At 36.0% G+C, this 20,142-nt stretch overlaps 2 protein-coding genes across 2 annotated transcripts; one reads left to right on the top strand and one right to left on the bottom strand.

Moving 5' to 3' along the window:
* The first annotated feature begins 8,385 nt into the window (after window positions 1-8,385).
* Window positions 8,386-12,100, top strand: LOC133831116 (RNA polymerase sigma factor sigF, chloroplastic). The gene is made up of 9 exons (XM_062261281.1): window positions 8,386-8,727; window positions 9,066-9,193; window positions 9,323-9,450; window positions 9,558-9,764; window positions 9,875-10,115; window positions 10,196-10,426; window positions 10,711-10,851; window positions 11,252-11,452; window positions 11,591-12,100. Exons 1-9 carry the CDS (start codon window positions 8,622-8,624, stop codon window positions 11,876-11,878), a joined length of 1,671 nt encoding a protein of 556 aa, XP_062117265.1. The 5' UTR covers window positions 8,386-8,621; the 3' UTR covers window positions 11,879-12,100.
* A 66-nt stretch (window positions 12,101-12,166) lies between these two features.
* LOC133831115 (pentatricopeptide repeat-containing protein At2g32630) lies at window positions 12,167-14,494 on the bottom strand. The gene has a single exon (XM_062261280.1). The coding sequence runs from the start codon at window positions 14,268-14,270 to the stop codon at window positions 12,432-12,434; it is 1,839 nt and encodes a 612-aa protein (XP_062117264.1). The 5' UTR covers window positions 14,271-14,494; the 3' UTR covers window positions 12,167-12,431.
* Between the last annotated feature and the right edge of the window lie 5,648 nt (window positions 14,495-20,142).

Genomic DNA, 20,142 nt, shown 5'->3' with positions numbered 1-20,142 from the left:
TTCCATTTGTTGACCCAGATTTTGGCCAACCGACACGGAGTCAAAATATGCTTGATGTGGATGAATGTGTTGACAAGAATCGAATGGCAAAAAGTAAAAAGAACACGATATTTTATAGTGGTTCGGCCCCAGGATCTGGTAATGACCTACGTCCACTTAGACTGTTATTGATATAAGAATCAAATGAGTGATCAAAGAACAAGGGTTCAATGAGTTTCACTAACCTCTGAAAAACAATACAATATTCCAAGGAGAATTATTCTAGTCTCAAATAATTCTAAAGCCAAAAGTCCCCTCCCTTGAGCTATCTTTTTCTACTTATAGGCTCAAGGGGGATTACATGATTTAGTTGCCGATATTCTCTCCTAAATAACCGGATATTCAGGAGATTGTGTGAGTTAAATTCGGGATCTACAAAGATCTTTACAGTAATATTACATCGCATGCGGAACCAGCGACCAGACTGGTCGCAGGTAAGACTGGGCTGCTAACTGTTTCTAATACGTCTTCTGGTCGATGTACTAACAGAGCTTTTCCAGGCGTCAGCCACGTGTCCAGGGATCACTTGCCGCGTCATCAATGCCAATTTTTTGGATAACACCATTCTTCTTCTTCTTTTCATTTTTATTCATTTTTCTACTTTTTCTCTTTCATTTGTATTTTTTTTTTCATATTTTTTCAGTTTTTTTTCCTTCTATTTTTGCTTCATTTTTGTATTTATTTTTTTCTCCTTCTATTTTCTTTTTCTTTATTCACACATATGAGCTTTTTTTTCTTTCTTTTTTTCTTCTTCCATTTTTTCCTTTTTTTTTTTTTATTTTTTTCTACAAATTTTTTCATTCATCTTTTTTCTTTCTTTCTATTTTTCCATTAGTTTTCTTCTTCTTCTTTTCACTTTTATTCATTCATCTGTTTTTTTTCCTTAGTTTTACCTTCATCATTTCATTTCTTTTGTTATGTTTTTTTTTTTTACATATTTTTTTTAGTTTTCTTTCCTCTGTTTTTTTCATTCTTTTTTCTTCATTTTTTGTACTTATTCTTTTATCATTCCATTTTTTTTTCCTTTTTTCACATATATATTTTAACATTACATAATTATTTTACTATTTTTATTTTTTATTTATTATCTATTATTATTGTAATTGATTTTATAGTTTTATCCACTATATGTAAAAAAAATCAAATCAATTTTTTCAGCATTTTTGTTTTACTGTAATCCTTATAGAAACAGCCAAATTTGGAAAGAAAATAATAAAAATATGAAAACGTGAATGGGTAACCAATTACCCTGATGGGAACATTCAAATCTAGAAAAAAAAAATTATATGAAAATGTGAATGAGTAACCAGTTATCCTAGTGGCAACATCCAAATCTGGAAAAAAAAAATATATATGAAAACTTGAATGGGTAACTAGTAACCTTGATAGAAACATCCAAATTCGGGAAGAAAAAAAATAGATATGAAAATGTGAATGGGTAACCAGTTACCCTGATGGGAACATTCGAATCTGAAGAAAAGAAAAATCTGATGAAAATGTGAATGGGTAACCAGTTACCCTAGTGGGAACATTCAAATTTGAAAAAAAAAAATAGATATGAAAACTTGAATGGGTAACCAGTAACCCTGATAGGAATATCCAAATTTGGAAAGACAAAAATAGATATAAAAAACATGAATTGGTAACTAGTTACACTAATGAAAACTTTCAAATTTGAAAAAAAAAATTAATGTGAAAACGTGAATGGGTACCTGGTTACCCTGATGGGAACATCCAAATTTGAAAAAAAAAATCATATATGAAAACGTGATTGTTATTAGTTACTTAACCCAAACAAGGAAAAAAATAGTCATAATCTTTTAAATATATATATATATATAAAAAACAGTTAGAACAAAAAAATTGATTTGATTTTTTTTATGTATAGTAAAAAAATAAGTACAATAATAAAACATTTTGAGTTGAAGGGAATGCGACTTAATAAGAAGCTTTCTCCAAAAAAATTCGACAAAAATGAAGGAGAAATAAGACGTCAACGAGAAGAGAAGTTGTAGAGATGAAAACTAAAAATAGTAAAGTGAAAATGTATTTTTGATTTTAAATTGTAACATTAAATAATGGAAAAATAAACATTAAACAATATAAAAACAATAACAATAGATTAAGTTCCTTTTTTAAAATACTAAGTCAATATTGTATAATGAAACTAATATAAAAATAATCAAATGACTAAAATAATCTCCTAATTTAAATAAACGTAATTAGGAGTAAAACAATGACATAAATCTATTTTATACAAAAATATGAGAAACTAAATCCATAAAATTGAAATTATTTTAAAAAAGCCATAAAATAAATTCTTTTGAAAAAAGTCATATTTTATAAACTTGTTAAAAAAGTCATAAAATAAATTGCATTTTACCGGTGCAATTTCACGCCACTAAAAGTCTGACTTTTACCGGCGCAATTTTTCGCCACTAAAAAGCCTAACTTTTGCCTGCGTAATTTAGTGCCGACAAAGGGTTTCACTATGGCATTGTCAAAAGTGTTTATCACAATTCTGTGGGAAATGTTTTCATCGATGCGTCCATATTTTTGCCGGCGCAGTCCGTTTTGCGCCGATAAAAGTCTTATTATCGACGTACTTCGACCGTCACCATTTCTCGACGAAAAAAACGCATCGGCAAAGCCCATCTTGCTTTTGCCGGCGCAAATCATGACCTTTGCCGGCGCAAAAGAACGCCAGGAAAAGTCATATTTTTTGTAGTGACATCAACAACTAAATCATTATAAACTAAATTGTTTATAATAATATTAATAACCTATCAATTAGATCTAAATAAAACAAAAACGTATATGAAACCCATTATTAGAATAATCCAAAAAATGATTGCAAAATCTAATTTATAAACTAAATTGTTTATAATAATAAAGAAGCAAGAAAAATCATACTAAAATGTAATGAACTAAAACATACCAACTAAAATCCTTATAATTAAATTGTTTATATTATTACTAAGTGTGGTTGTTTTGTAATCTCAATTAGACATTCAACAAAATGGTCTAGAAATAAAAACACCAATATATTTAAAAAAAATAAAAAAATATATATAATGCTAATCATCAATTTATAACAAGTTATAATTTAATTTACCTAAAGTATATTGTAACGACCTAAAATTACTAATACGGCTTAAGGGCCTTGATTAGTATGCTGAGATGGCACAATTGGAAGTTATGTGAATTAATGGTGAAAATGCATGATTATGTGATAAGCATGCTTATATGATTATTTGGATATATGTGATGCATGACTATGTGTATTAGTATGCATGTAGGCCCTGATTAGGTTATAAGGACATATTTGTAATTTTGGCCCGTTGAGGGCATAAGTGTAAATATTTATGATAAATTGTTGAGACCACATTATTATGTGGATATATCTGCAGCTTGTGACTCAAGGTGATCCTAGTGAGCGGTTTAACAAAAAAGTCACGGCGGGGATTTATACCCGGCTCGGGGTGAGTCTGGGGGTACTTCTGGGAATTTAGAGAATATATTGGAGACTATTTGTTATTGAGGAAAATAATTGGTGATTAGTTAGGTGTCGGGATGTAAGCGGTAAATATTAGAGACATTCGAGGAATTAGCGGGAATTGGGAGCAATGACCAAAATGCCCTTAGAATGACTTAAAGGTTTAGGATTTATTGGGAGGACAATATGGTCATTTGGTTTAATAAGGGATAAGTGACATTCAACCTTTTATGACTTAGTGGAATGTGTAGAGAGTGTTAGAAGCTGAAAGAAAAGGGGAAAGAGACAAAAGGAGAGAAATAAAAACGAAACTCCCAAGTTAACCCTTTTTCTCTCTCTCGGTTTATTATTCTTCTTGCACCATTTCTTGTGAATTCTTGGAGCTGTGGTTCAGAGGAGGATTAGGTCAAATTTATCACTTGAGGTTCTTGGTGAAACTAGGAGGTCCTACTGGAATTCAGTCCGATTGAGGTTAGTTTTAAGGTTTTTTTCTTGAATTTCTGGTTTTAGCTGAAATGTTTTTCTAAACTTGAGTTTTGGATGTAATCAAGGGGGATAAGCTTGAGGAAGTGAAGGGTTTGAGGCTGAAAGGATACTAGAGATAACCTAGGTCAAAATTCTCCATCAAAGGTATAAAATTGTAGCTTTAAAGTTCTAAAATTTCTGGTGTTTTGTTGAGTTTGAGCTTCAAGCTCAATCATAGCAGTTTCTTCATTTTGGGGTGCATGTGTGTAGAGTCCCAGAATTTACTTAGCTAGTTAGATAGTAGTAGTAGTAGTAGTAATAGCTAGTATTAGTTATAGTATGTTCATTACTGTGGATTTTGGTTCAAGCCGGGACTTAGTTGGAAACTCCTAGCAATAGTTATGGATTTTATAAGTTTAACCTATAGTTTAAGAATATTAATTATAACATAAGGTTTGATTAATATTGCTGGTTAGTAATATGATGATTATTATAACCTAAGGTTTAGATAGAGCCAATAGGATTATGACACTTGTCATATGCAGAATTATTAAGGAATTATTATTTTAATGATAAAATAAGGGAAATATAAGACTTATTCTTCATCAAAATCTGTTAGGAGCATGATATTTATTTAGATATTCAGATATTTAGACTCACAATTTTATTTATTTGTGGATTAGGTTATTTAGATAATTAAATAGATTTTTTTTTTTCGTAACTTTAGGGTACTGTAACTTCCGACCTATTTTTGACCTAGTTAGGTTATGAATTTAGAAAAACAGTATTTCTAAAAAGTTGTAGATAATTTAATTAGCTTTCTAACGGTATAAAGATATTTTAAATGGAATTCCTACAGCTCCAGATATGTTGATTTTACTATAGGTTAGTTTAGAGTTACGGGATTTAGAAAGTTAGAAGATTTTTATTCCTTAGGATTCTATTTTAAATTTGAATTTAAATTTGGATTATAATTAGAAGATTTTTATTCCTTAGGATTCTATTTTAAATTTGAATTTAAATTTGGATTATAATTAGAAGATTTTTATTCCTAGAACTCTATAAATAGGACCTAGCATCAAGCATTTTTTCATTCATTCATCAAGCTAAGTTCAGAGGCTGCAAGTTGCTAGGTTATTGTGAGAGTGTAAACACTTGGGTTGGGGATTATAAGCTTTGTCATTCTAAGCTTATTAGGCACTTGGGAAGTAAGGTTCATAGAGTGTATTTCGGTTTCGAGGTGTAGTTCGGTCATAGCAATTTTAACGGCATTCCTATTCTTAGTTCCTTTTCTGTATTGTTTCATTAGTTCTTATAGTTTTTCTCTACTCAATTCCTAACCCAATCTTCTCTATTCTTGGTTAGGCATCTAAGTTCTTTGAACTTGAGATTTCTTGTTGGTAAGTATCTTCTCGATGGTTTAGTTCATTCCTCTTCATCTCTTTCTTTTAGAAAACTCACATCTCTATTAATGGTTTTTAGGAGTGTTCCAAAATCCTGACCTTGTTCTCATCATCCCGGTATTTTGGTAAGGAAAATAGGATAGTTTTATATGCTTGTATGTTTTGTTGATATGTTATGATAAGTTATGCTATAGTATGTTATGTTATGTTTTCTTATGTTTCATGGTTATGATTTACCCTACCTCAGATATTAGACAAGGGACGTAGATGGGTTATCATAAACCTACCATGTGATCTAACCTACCTCAAATATTAGACAGGGGACGTAGATGGTTTATCACATGTCATAATGGCCATTATTAGTATAGTTTTATATAGTATATGTTATGATATGTTTTTAGTATATGTTATGATATGATTTTATGTGTATGTTTATGTGGTTAGTAGTTTTTCCTTGTTGGGCATTAGGCTCATTCCTTTATGTTTATATGTGCAGGAAAATAGTTATGGCGGCGGAAAGATTCTTGGCAGCTTGAGGATGTGTATTGAGGCAGGATGGAATCGGTGGATTGCGCGTTCGATTCGAGGATGAAGTTTTTAAGTCTTTTAGTTATGATGTCTATGTATTATTTTTCCGCACTAAATTTTGTAACCAATTTATTTAAGTTATGTTTTGTTTTCAAAACAATGGGATCCCATATCCTAAATGAATTTTTATGTATTTAACCTTTACTTTACAGTTTTTAAATAAAGTTATGGTTATTTCATATGTACGTTTTCTTAAGATTAGTATAGTAGTCATTAATGGTCCAAAGTCTAGAATAGTTGGGTCGTTACAATGTGCTTAAGTTTTATATGATTGGGTCATTTGGGGTGAGTTATAGATGATGGTAGGCTTGTTTTGGTGTTTGGTTGAAGCTTGGAAGGATTTTGTAGAGGTTTGGCATGGGGAAAATCGAAGGAAGAAAACCAGAGTTTGGTTATGCTGTGACTAGTGCTGTAGCGCTAGGCCTAGTGGTCTGGGAGCTTTTTGGCTCTGCTTTTGGCGCTATAGCGCCCTCTTTGTAGCGCTACCCTGTATCCAGAAGAAGAATTTTGGGTTATTTCTTAGGGTTTTTGCCCGGGGGCTCGGGGTTTGATTCCACTACCCCGTTTGGTGGAATTAGGGCTTCCCGAGGGCTCGGGATTGGTCCCGAGGCTAGGTTTTGGAATTGAAGTTTGGTATGGTTCTAATTTGTGGCTGTGACTAGGTGTATGGTAGGGCTCGGACGGGATCGTGCTTGAGGGCTGATTTCATTGAACAAAGCTAGCGAAAACAAAGGTAAGAAAACTGCACCCGGATATGTGATTATGTTGGGACTAAGAGCTCCCTATATTTGTATGATGTCATAGATGGTATTATGCCATGGGACATATGATAAACGACCTAAGAGTTCCAGAATCAATATTTGTGCACATGGCGTGGCTCGGCCACTGGTAGCTGAGGATAGCTTAATATTCACTAAGCTCGGTTTAAGCGGGCCGGAGTCAGTGGGATGATTAGGGGATGCAACCTAAGGGTGTCGACCCTGGTTATTATATGTGAATTGGTTATTAATGTGAATTGATGAGCTTAGTATGTTGAATGCCTGGTTATGTGAATGGTTTGGATTGTTGAGTATATGGTTATACTGTATGAGTCATCTGATTGTTTGATTGTTGATTATGCTCTGTTATTGTGTTTTCTTGCTGGGTCTTGGCTCACGGGTGCTACTTGGGATCCCATGTACAAGAATGTTTGATTATAGAAAATGTAACTTTTGTGACCGAAATCTTTTAACCATAGTTCAATTATAGTTTCAGTAACACTTTTTTAACCAAATAACTTGATTAGCAAGTCTTGCACCTTTATAAACACACAATGTAACAGTCTTGCCTATCCAGGACGTTACATATGTAGAAATTGATTTAGATTTAAATAGTAAGTTATTATTGTTATTTTTTTAAAAAAAAACCTATTATTAATTGTAAATAGGTGTTATGTAATTCATGTAATAGGTTATTATATTGTGTTAAAATGTTTAAATTTTCCTTAAAAAAAAGTAATTTTTTTTAATATTTTACTAATACATGTAAGGTAATTCTACCAAAAAGAGAAAGGTAAATGCTTATACGCAATGAAAAACAACCTAGATTGAGTAAGTTGTCTTCATTTTTGTCTGACTCTGTCTGAGGGGCACTGAGATTTTGAATACAACTGGAGTTGTGAGTAGGGTGCACACATGTCAAATTTTTGAGTTTCGGAAGCATTGAGTTCAGGTTTTGTGGGTTTTGGGTTGGAAAATGTGGTAGTGAACCCGCTCTAATTTTTTTTGTTTTTTTGGTAATTTCGGGTTTCGGGTGGGATTGAGCCGAAAATAAGTTTTGGGTCGAAAATGGGCTCTGGTAAAAAAATTTCAAAAATACCAATTTTTTGACACTTTTTTATTTTTTTTTACTTTTCACATATTTTTTTTTTCAACTTTGTTGTTAATTTGGTTTAATTGATTTTTTACAAATTGAACATTGGTAAATTTATTTGAAAGAGTAGGGGGTTAAGGTTTTTTTGTCATCAAATTTGAATTAAAATTAAAAAAATTTATTTTTTATTTTTTCGGGTTTGGGTTTATAACCCGTGTATTTGTATTTACCACACTCGAATCCGACCCGAACATACTCAAGTTTGCAACTAATCTGACCCGAAAGTAATAGGTTTTGTCAAAATTGAGTTTTCGGGTTGCGAGTCGGGTGGGTTGTGGGGGTAAAATATTCACCCCTAGTTGTGAGTCAAATATCGTATTTATCGTCATTCCTAATGGGCCAAAGTGAGGTACACTTACGGAAGGCCCAAGCCGATTAATCTTTGGATGGGCTGACTTAGCTAAGGACCAGCCCAAATTGTGGGCCGAGGTCCATATAATATAGATAACAAAAACAAAAATAGAAAAAAAATCAGACATAGTAGGAGAAGAAGAGGAATAATAGGATTACATAACATACATATCTGATCCTCTTCAGAAATGGGGTGTACTTATCTTGAGGTGTAAATTGTTCGGCCAATGCTGTTTTGAGAAGAAGAAAGCAAAGCTAAATGCAGAGTAGACATACAAAACCCGTCGTTGTTAAGAACACAAAACCACACTATATTTGTATTATTACTGTATTATATACTAGTTTTTGTTTCAGTAAGACTTGAAGTAATGGAGGTCGGAAGGAACTTGCTTTCTTCACCGCCGTCCTTTCCTCCAAGAACCCATCTCAGGAATAATCATTCTTCTTCTTCCTCTGCTTCTGCTTCAACTTCAGGTAACGCCATGCTTGTAAATTTCATACCTTTTCAGTTCTGGTTGGTTGTTTTGTTTATATGCCTGTTATAGTTTTTTCTAAGTAACTTCTCTGAAATTTATAGTGAACTTAGTGAGGAAATGGATAGGAGGTAGTCTGTAGTTTTGTGACGTGGTTTTTACAAGGTAGGGTATTGGGTATTAGTTAAATTCCTTGAGCTTTTGAATGAAATTGGTTCCAATGTTCTAATATTTAGTTGGGCTAATCTAAAGCAACTCATGTTCTGGTACTTTTTTAGGCTGTTTGTAAACATTTTTTTTGTGTGTTGATTGGGTTCTTAATGTTTCATGAACACATAGCGCCCGCGGTTACTTCAGTACCAACTACTTCAATTGCTCAACGGTTTTCTGCCTCGGTTCTTTTACAAGAGCAGCGTGATGAATTGAGGCCTATGTTGCGTTTAACCAAGGAAGAGAAAACATCCCAGGTTTGTTTCATGTGGGTTTAATACACTTTGCTTACTTCATAAGAATTTGAGTTATATGCATTATTTGCTTCATTCTATTGAAACTTCTGATTCATGTACTATTGTTTGCATGTTTCTGTTCATTAAAAGGGAATGATAGACAGGAGGATGAAAGAGTCCGGGACCTTGGTTCATGAAGATAAAAGCAATGCAGACACTGACAGACTAAAATCGGAATTTGAGCACCCATCAATCCACTGGCCCAGTTTTTGGCACGTGTGAGATTAACTATTTTTCTCTAATACTAGCATCAAATCTTTGGGATGGCCTTTCATTTCTGATTTTCATTGTTGTACAGTGCTTATGAGTTCATTCCCCATTGCAGATTTCCCTCCTTACAAATGAAGACTAATTCATCTGCATCATTGACAATGGAGCCTACAACAGCTGGTAGCAAGAAGAATGTGAATGTTGGACTCTGTGATGCAATTGCACTAGCCAAGAAAGCTTTGGAAGCTTCAAAAGAAGCAGCATCGTTAGTTGAAGACTCCAAATTGGTTGGAGCTGATTCTGATGAAATGGTTTCTCTGAGGTTAGTTTATGTGCTGGCTTGGTTTACTATTATTTATTTTCCCCTTTCATGGAAGACGCTCGATTTGGAAAATGATGCCTGAAACTTGTTTTATATCTGGGGTCCGCAAGTTTGGCAGGCAAGGGGGACAAAACTGTGAGGTCTACAAGACTTGTAGAGAGGCGGTCTAAGAAGCGGAATGTACCCAAGTCAAAAATTCTGTTTTGTGAGGACCATAGTCCAAGAAGTGCAGATGTTCGGAAAAACTCAGGCTTTGATTCTGATGACCCCCTTCGATTGTTCTTGGCAAGCTCTGAAACAAAACAACTTTTGACTTTTGAAGAAGAGTTTGAATTGATTGCTCAAGTACAGGTCAATCTCCGAAGGAAGACTATTTCTGAATAATGGTATGTGTAGACTGTTATATAATCCTAACATAAATTATGCAACAGGATTTAATGAAATTAGAACAAGTCAAACACAGACTTCAATCCGAGTTTGGCCGTGAGCCAACTTTGGTTGAATGGGCAGAAGCAGTTGGAATTCATTATAGGATCTTGCGGACACAAATTTGCTCTGGTACCAGCAGCCGGGAAAGATTGATCTGTTCAAATTTACGTATGGTTGTTCACATTGCTAAACAGTATCAAGGACGTGGTGTTGGCCTTCAAGACTTGATGCAGGTAATGTCAACGCATTAAGTTTGGAGTATGTCTTTAGTCTGAGTTAGTACATAAGCACTCAAATTCATTAGAAAAGACTAGATAAGCTTCACAAACCTCTCTATGTGAGTGGTTAATCGCATATTGACAATTCATAACCTGCCTATCTTTACTGCTGATTAACAATCTGTGAGAAGAAATGAAATATGCCTAGTTTGTTTGTATGCAATATATAAATATAAGCTACTATGTATAATCTGCAAAAGAAGGCGCTAATATATATATATATTTAAATATTCTTGCAGGAGGGAAGTAAGGGCCTTATGAAAAGTGTTGAGAAATTCAAACCGCAAGTTGGTTGCCGATTTGCTAGTTATGCATATTGGTGGATAAGGCAATCAATTAGGAAGGCCATATTTCAACATTCCAGGACTATTCGTCTACCTGTAATGAAAATTTCCATTATTTAGCTTTGTCCTTTTGATCAGATATGTGTGGATGAGCTTGATTTCCTTTCGAAATTTGACTTTTTTCGTTTCAGCTTATTGATCTTATCCCTCTACAAATTTTCTATTTCTAAATGGAACTAGGGAAAAAATATGAAGTTTTTGAAACCATAAAGTTATCAACGTTGAGAATGAAGTTTTTGTTTTTGGATGGTTATTTGAATTTTGATACTCATTAAATGTTTGCAAAATTTGTTACTGTGGTAGAGAAACAATGCTTGTGGGTTCTATTATTTGGTGAAGAACAAATACTCTAAAGATCTAAATCTATTATCTCTTAATCTTTGTGAGGCATGAATTTATGGCCCGAGACAGAAAAATAACAAGGAATTATATGCAGGAGAACGTGTATACCTTGCTTGGCAAGGTATCTGAAGCAAAAAGATCATGCATTGAGGTAGGAAATCACAGTCCATCCAAAGAAGAGCTAGCAAGACATGCTGGAATTACTGTAGAAAGGTTGCAGAAACTTCTATACATCACAAGAACGCCACTTTCATTGCAACAACCTGTGTGGGCAGACCAGAAAACCACATTCCAGGTAAAACGTTGAATTCTGATTTATATCTGATATTGAATAAGCATTTTGAAATATAAAGACAGTTGACAGTTTCCCGTTAGAATAAAGCTGAAGTTCTCTACTCCATCAAACAATATTTTCTCTGTATTGTAATTGCAGGAAATTACAGCGGACGCAGGAACTGAGATCCCAGATGTGAGTGTGTCGAAGCAGATGATGAGACGGCACCTTCATGGTCTCCTAAGAAGTCTTAATGTTAGAGAGCAGCAGATAATTCGGCTAAGATTTGGTATTGGTGGTGCCACACGAAAATCACTGTCAGAGATTGGTAACATGCATGGTTTGTCCAAGGAGAGGGTGCGACAACTAGAGAGCCGAGCACTCTACAAGCTCAAGCAGTGCCTTGTCAGCCATGATCTTGATGCATACGCTGATTTACTAGTTTGAGTTGTAAAATGGAATTCAGCAGCCAAGCTTCCAAAAATGTACAGCTAATTGTGGTTTCAGAGTTCAGACAAGCAGGGAATCCAAACTGAGGCCTACCTTTACACTTTGAATTCTTCCAATATAAGATTACAGTCTTTTTGTGTAACTTAAAAGGTGAATATTCTACTTGTTAATGTATATTTTGCAATTTCATATATCAAGCTAACATTTTTTAGTGTTTTATTACTATGAAATTCATCTTTCATATATAAGGCTGTTAAAGATGATGAATTCACAATGGTAGAGAGATGGAGGGAAATTCTTATCTTTCTACTGTTTACACTTATTTTGCTCAATTGTATAGAGTTACAAATAAATTCATTGCGGCAAATCAAATAGTGAACTGAACTTTGGCCGCGCACCAACTAAATTCCTTTCCTCGAAGAGAACTGTCTCAAACATATGATTCTTCACCTTAACAAACCAAGTTTTTACTTAGTGATCTTTGAAAGTTTGATAGCACAAGGTGGCTTTAGATAAATAGATCCCTATATTAAGTGAAGATCCTTTATAGCTATGATTCCGCCGTGTGAAGACTGCTCACAAGCGAAGTATATACTCTGTCATCAGGTGTAAGGCCTGCTTGTTTCATCTCATCATACAATCTAAAGGCTTCATCTCTTCTCCCATCCTTAGACAAACCAGAAATTATAGCTGTGTAAGTAACAACATTCTGAATTAAACCCGTCCGAGACATTTCATTAAACAGTTCGAGCGCCTTGTCTGTTTTTCCCAAAATGCATTCTCCATGAATAAGTGAAGTGTATGTATATGAATCCGGGGTCATCCCATTGGCTTCCATATCTTCTTTTAGCTTATACGCTTCTTCCATCTTTCCTTTTTTACTAAACCCGTCAATGAGGGCATTGTACGTAACAGTATTAGGCTTATCTCCCTTCTTTTCCATCTCTTCGAATACACGCTCTGCCTCGGCAAAGTTCCCTTCCTTGCAGTATATGTCAATCAAAGTAGTGAAACTCACAACACTATGGGGCACACCCTGATCTGCCATGGCAAACAATAAACTCTTTGCTTCCTCATTTCGGTTTAGTCTATGTAGTCCATTAGCAATACTTGTGTACGTAAAAATGTCTATCTTTAAACATTTCTGTTCCATGTCATCTTTCACTTTCATAGCTTCATCTATCAACCCTCTTCTGCAAAAACCATTTACCAGTGTGTTATATATTATTTGGTTTGCATCAATTTCTTTGCTTTGCATCTCACTTAGCAAAATCTCTGCTGCCTCCATCTGCCCTGCCTTACACACACCAGTAATCAGAGCCCCATAAGTGTGAGTATTCGGTTTAAGGCCTCTCAGAGTTAATGCATCAAACAATGAGAATGCCCTTTTCAAATTTCCAAGTCTACAGCTCCATTTGATTAGTGCAGTGTAAACATAAATATCTGGCTCTATCCCTCTCTCGAGCATTTCATCAAACAGTTGCCCTGCTTTTTCAATCTTGCCACAGCTACCACACCATTCTATCAAAAGTGTGTAAGTCACAGCATTATAACTCACATTCTCTCTTTCCATCAAGCTCAAAATCTCATTAACACCCTCAAATTTCTTTCTTTCAATATAAGCATCTATAAAACCATTGTAAGTGAAAACGTTGGCTTTAACCCCTCTACCACCCAATTCATCCATTAAAGCCTTTGCCTTTTGAAACTCACCTATCTTACACAACCCATTAATCACAATAGTCAAAGAATGAACTGTAACTTCAACTCCTTTCTTAACCATCCGATCAAAGAACGCTAAACACAAGTCCACCTTATGTGATTTCTTCAAAGCAACCAAAAGAGCAAAGCAGGACCTTTCCTCAATCTCAAACCCATTCTCATACGCATAATTAAAAACCCCTAAAGCCTCTTCAAACATATCATTATTCACATAAACCACAAACATCATATCACAAAATTTCTTAACAAACTTGGGCTTCTTCTCACTCCCACCCTCAATCAAAGCCACCATACTCGTTAATGGGCAACGAAGACTTTCATCATTGACGATACCGTTCATCAAGTTCTTCATTGTGTCAAACTTCCGAGCTTGGAATAGCCTGTAAATGAGAGTGACATGGGCTTGAAGATCGGGTCTTTGCGAAGCAAAAGATTGGCTTGTTCGGAGAAAGTTGAAGAAACTCATGCAAGAACCAAGTGACACACCTGAATTAGAGAGTACAAGGTGAGTTACACGAGAATTGAGATTGGACAGAAGAGATGGGTCGTTTTTGAGGGATTCGAGACGTGCGCTGTTGAGGGTCATAGATATTTTTCGGGCGATTTCTGGGTCGGCTTCCGAAGACGAAAGTTTCCTCAAGGCTTTGAAAACCTTCCCAGAAGACATGACACCGATTTGAGGAAGGAGAAGCTTTAGCTTAGCTTTTCTATTTTTTTTTTACTGGGGAGCTTCAGCTTAGCTTGAATGAAGCAGTTTGAGGTTTAAAGCTACGAGAACTCAGTCAGGTTCCGCTGCCTGAAAATCGCAGCATATTATTTTGGGACTAAAACGGTACAAAAATTATAATAAGGCAATTTTTTACAACAGACCATTTCCTTGAAATAAAACATTTGAGCTGGTTGGTTAGGCTTCTAAAAAGCTAATTTTTACCTTTTGAAGTGGTAAAAGTGTTTTTTAAAATGGTTGGTTTCCAATACTGTTTTGACTTTTAGCTCTAAAAAATCACTTTTAGATAAAGTTAGTCCCATAAGCTTTTTGGTGCTTTCTAGAAAGCTACAAGTTAAAAGCAAAAATCTAATCAACTAGGTCCATTGATAACAAAGTTCAAGAGCTAATTTTTCCAACCATAAAACGTAGTTATCAACTTTAAGTGCATGCAACATGTTGTAGAGATATACTTGGAAAATATATGTCATCTCTCTTTTGAAACTCTAGCCGTCCTAGGCCATTTCTTCTTTGATACTTCTTCTCTCACCTAGAATGGCTGGCGCCTATACTGGTGTGTGCCTTGCTCCACTCTAGCTGAGAGGGGATGATAGTGGTGGTTGTTTTGGGGTGCACGATTGTATGGGGGTGTTGCCTGTCATTGGCTCCTTCCTTTTGGCGACGCTTGGAGGGTCTGAAAGTGGTCGGCGTGGGCAATGGGTTCTAATACTTCATAGGGGGGGGGGGGGGGGGAGTTTGTTGCCTGATCTATTAGGTGCGGGGGTGCTTTGTCTCCTTGGCTTTGTTTGGGGTGTGTGTTGTAATGCCCCAAATTTCCTAATAAGGTTTAGGACCTTGATTAGGAGGCCGGGAGGGCCATAATTGATTTATTATGATATCTAATGACTATATGCATGTTTATGTGAATTATATTATTATATGATGGTGAATGCATGCATATGGGCTCATATTTTAATTGCAAGGGCATTTTGGTAATTTGGTCGTTGGGGGCGTGATTGTGTAATTTTATGCATATGGGTGAGTTATAATTTTACCACATTATATGTGGATTGGTTCGAGCCATTCGACATGAGACGATCATGAGATGCAAGTTTTCGGTCTAGTCATAACGGGATTAAGTTCGAGGCTCGGGGTGAGTCTCGGGGCTATTTGATGATTAGAACATTACCGGGAATTAAAGGGTAATGGGGTATGATTTATTGGCACTTGAGAATGTTGAGATTAGTGAGAATTGGAGAGCGTTAATTATAATTAACGGTATAGGTTGGAAATGACGAATTTACCCTTGGGAGTGCTTAGAAGCTTTTAAATTGGCCTAGGGGCATTATGGTATTTTGACCTTAAGGATTGGTTTCAGCTTTTGAGTTTTAGAAGGTTGTAGAATCGTTTAAAAACAGAGCATCTTTATCCTCATCTCTCTCCCTCACCGTGCACCATTTCTCTTCCTTCTCCCTTTGGAATTTTGAGAGCCAACTTGAGGGAATAAGCTAGGAAATCAAGGTTTGGGCTTAGGGACTTGATTCAGCCATTGAAGGGGATTGAAAACCAAGCTTGAGGTAAGGAAACTCAGCCATGAAAGTCTGGTTATACTCTATTTTGGTGTTAAATTTCAGCTTGTGATTTCTTGGTGGTTAGTTGGAATTAATGGAAGTTTTGATTAGGGTTTATCTTGGGTTTTGCTAAGGGAGTGTTATAGATCAAGTTTAGGGGTTGTATTGGAGGTTTGAGTGGCGTTTAAACTTGGTTTGAAGGGTTGGTTCCAAGAGAAAACGCGAGGGAAAAAAAACAGGGGTTTTGGCTGAACTGGGGGTTGCGCCGCGGCATGGCCAGGGTGGGCCGCGGCCCTTGGAGGATGCAGAGTATTGGGTGCCTTTGTTTGAGGGGCGGGCCGCGGCATGGCCAAGGAGGGCCGCGACCCTTAGTGGCTTTTTGGCTTAGGGATTCAAGCCTTAGGCCTCGGGGTCGATCCTACTACCCAGTTTAGTGGTGTTTGATGTCTCGGAGGCTAGGTTTTGGTTTGGGAACCTTTTATTATTCATTTTATTGATGGAATCCCATAATTGGTTATGACCAGGTGACTGTTAAAGGACTGATCGTTCTCAAAGGTCGTTTCTTTTATTAATTCTCGCTAGAACCCAAGGTAAGAAAACTGCACCCCATATGTGACATGCATGGCTGTGATTGATGCATGTTGGATGTTGAATGTGAACATTGATAGCATAATGAATGCTTGGCAATCTTGCCCATTTGCATATGGTTGTTATTGAGGCATGCTGGATGATTAAGTGCGATGCATGTGATGCACGAGAAACATGTGATTAGGGCATGCCATGAATGATGAATATGAGATTGGTCAGAGCTTGAGTCTCTGTGTTTGTGCATGATCATAATTATGCTAGCAACTGTTTAGTAAGCATGCTGAATGCCCTGTTCTTGGATGATTGGCATATTATACACATTGATAGCATTGCTTTCTTGTGCATGGTACTGACTAATTAGTCAGGTTTGGCAAAGGTGCTAGTATCAACTGTGAAGCTGTGACATATTAGTCAGGTTCGGTAGTGGTACTGGGCACCGGTCACACAGGGTTGACTCATTAGTCAGATTTGGCAAAGGTGTTAGTATCAACTGTGAAGCTGTGACTCACTAGTCAGGTTCGATAGCGGTACTAGGCACTGGTCACGTTGTGCTAACTCACTAGTCATGACAACCCTAGTGTGTTTAGTGAAAGCTTTGTCGTTTGGATCTAATTGACCCTCTACATTGAATGACTCAAAGAGTATTAATGCAAGACCGACCTCAAGTTCGATGAATATAAACAAGCGTTTATCTAGCCAAAGGCTAGACACATAGAGCCATTGCAGGAAAGCCTAGGTAACGGTGTCGTTACACGGCTATGGGTACTGGGCCCTAGTGACTTGGTTGTCAGTCACTCAGTATGGTTTACCAGGACCTCAAAGTGATATTCACTAATCTGATCAGAGCTATGAGCTCTGTATGATCATTTTGATCATCATATGCATGGCTTTGGGCACTGAGGCCCCAGTGACTTGCTTGTTGGTCACTCAGCATGGTTTACCAGAACCTGTTGAAGGTTAGAGGCTTACCCAACAGCCACCCTTCCACTTGAATTAGTGACCTGCTTGTCGGACACTCAGTATGGTTTACCAGAACCTTAAGTGTGCGACACTCATCTGATTAGGTTTGACTTGATAGTCCTCCAATCAGAAGGTCAGGACTTCTTATCCTGGATACCCCAACATCTGTTTGAATTCATTTGCATGTTGAAAAGAGCTATGAGTGCTAGGCATGCCAGCTATGATTTGATATCTTGATATGACTGTTTATGAGCATATGAGTTTTCTTGCTGGGCTTCGGCTCACGGGTGCTCTGTGGTGCAGGTAAAGGCAAAAGAAAGCTGGACCATCCTTGAGTTGGAGAGCTTAGGTGATGACGTGTACATATGCAGCTGCTCGACCAATACTTAGGTGAGGTTTGAAAGTGGAACTAGGGTTGAACCCTGTTTTGCTGCTTAGAACGGCCTGTTGTAAACACTTTCTTGTAATTAACTCTGAAACTATATTTTTGGGATCCCAATGTATACAGTAAACGTTCTAGTGAAACGTTATACCTTAACCAAAGTTTTTAATCCCTAAACCGCTAATCACACTTAGTTACACGTTTATGGCGAAACGACTCGATTAACGAGTTTAACACTGTTTGCAATGTGCACTGTAGCGGTCCCTGGAGTTAGGGCGTTACATGTGTCATGTGGGATGGGCTTTCGTGGTCGCTGGTTTGCAATCGGATATGATGTTGGTCCCTTGCTCTCTTGGCTCTGATGGGCGTGGGTTTTGAGTGGCAATGGGTGGATCAAGTGTTGGGGTGGTGTTGCAATCCTGGATTGTGCCTGTGAGTCTCGTGTTTGCTTTTTTGTGGTCTCTTTATGTTTTTGTATGGTTTAAATTGGAATAATGGTGTTTATCACCCTATCTAGTGTCTTTAAGGGCCTTGGCTTATACTTGTTTGTCTAATATCTCCCCTGAACAATTCACATATGGGTGGTGATGCTGATTTGATTTGGAGCAATGTTGCCTAATTATAAGATTTTTAAAAGGCCAACCACTGTTCTTGGTGTTTGTTTTGGGGGGTTGATCGGTCTTATGTATTATCATTGCGGTGTTTGTGTTTGTGTTGCCCTTGTTTGGGTTAGTATTGTTCTTAGGTTATTTGCTCTTCTATTGTAACTGACGTGGTTTACTGTAATTTGGTTGTCTTTTTTGTGAGACCAGTACAGCTCTTTGAGTGATTGCATGACTTGTAGGCTTTTGTCCCTTTTAAAAGATGAATGAAAAGTTATTTCCCCTTAAAAAATACCTAGAAATGAAACATGATAAATTTAAAAACTATATCAGATAGAACTCACTAGAAAGAGCGTAAATACTAAAAGAAAACACAACCATAATATTATTGACTCAAAGTCGTCATCACTCTTGTTTTGATGATATACAATATTTGATTATTGATATCACAAACTATTTTTTATTTTATAACAAAGCATTTATCTTGTTTATCCAGCAAAAGTACAAATCAAGAAGATGGAATGAAAGCTTCAAGATGATCAAAATGAATTCCAAGATGACATCAAAGAGCCAAAGCACTCAAGATTAAGTGTAATCAATAGCTTATATGTTTATTAGTCTTGTTAAAGTGATTTGCAAGCATAGCTTTTGAATTTAAGCAATAATTTGGCTTACTAACTTGTGCAACAAGTTATTTCACAAAAATAAGTATTTTCCAAAACAAATTTTTTATATACATAATATAATACTTAATAAAGGGTTTTGCACTTTGAATCATAAAAAAAATAGTTTTTAAAAATTGGAGTTAAAATTGTTCAAAGTTTGAAAAAATAGAAGATTGCCTCTCTGCCTGTTAACTAGCTCGTCAGTTGTGCCCAAATTTTCAAAACCGAAAATTTCTTTTATATCTCAAACGAATATACATGACTCTATTTTTTATTTTGCACATATAAAGAGAATTTTATGAGCTTAATAAATATCCAATATCTGTATTATATCAAAGTATTAAGCTATTACATGTATTCTAAGCATTCTTACTCTTCTTCTTTTCAAAAACACTTTCTACACACACTTGAGCCAAAATTGTGTTTATTTTTCATTAGTGTGCTTGCATCTCTTTTTAGGTTGTTACATTGTATTTCATAATCTAAGAGAGTATTTGCTTTGTCGTTACATATTCAAAGATCCTTTCATTTTATTGAGGTGAAGTTTGCACCGGTATTGTAAACAACCTCGTATAGGTGAGATTGACACTTTAACAATCCGAGTAAGGTTGAAAGTGTTATGATTGGATAAATACATAGTGGAAATGGTTAGGCACGAAGAGGTGCAAAAACCATAACGGTTTCACTAAAGTCAACATGTGAGAGTTAACTTTCAGTATAGGCATTTGCAAATAATATTTTTGGGTCCAAAGTGTTTCTTTGGAGTATATGAGAGTACCCAAAATGTTTGGGAGCATTTAGGGATGTTTTGAGACAAGTTTTGGAGCTCCATGTCAGAGGCACTGAAGATAGAGGCGACGAGTCGCTCGCCTTTGAAAGAAGGACCCAGGCAATGTGTTGCTTAGGTTGTCCGTACAAATCTGTACAATGACGTGTTTTGGCTCCAAAATTAAAATGCTCTAATCTTATTGGTTGAGTATAATGAGGTTCTTATACTATTTAAATGGTTCGTTTGAGTTAATTGGTGACTTGATCACTCACCTCTCTCTCTCTCTCTAAAAGATC

Source organism: Humulus lupulus, chromosome 4 (genome assembly GCF_963169125.1).
Source record: "Humulus lupulus chromosome 4, drHumLupu1.1, whole genome shotgun sequence".
Taxonomy (NCBI): Eukaryota; Viridiplantae; Streptophyta; class Magnoliopsida; order Rosales; family Cannabaceae; genus Humulus; species Humulus lupulus.
This window is presented reverse-complemented; position numbering and strand designations above follow the sequence as displayed.

Bases quoted from the DNA above. Each gene is read 5' to 3' on its own strand.
- LOC133831116 (XM_062261281.1), top strand. From the start codon at position 8,622: ATGGAGGTCGGAAGGAACTTGCTTTCTTCACCGCCGTCCTTTCCTCCA. The intron at 8,728-9,065 runs GTAACGCCATGC...ATGAACACATAG, and splicing joins TGCTTCTGCTTCAACTTCAG to CGCCCGCGGTTACTTCAGTA. The intron at 9,451-9,557 runs GTGAGATTAACT...TCCCCATTGCAG, and splicing joins TGGCCCAGTTTTTGGCACGT to ATTTCCCTCCTTACAAATGA.
- LOC133831115 (XM_062261280.1), bottom strand. From the start codon at position 14,270: ATGTCTTCTGGGAAGGTTTTCAAAGCCTTGAGGAAACTTTCGTCTTCG.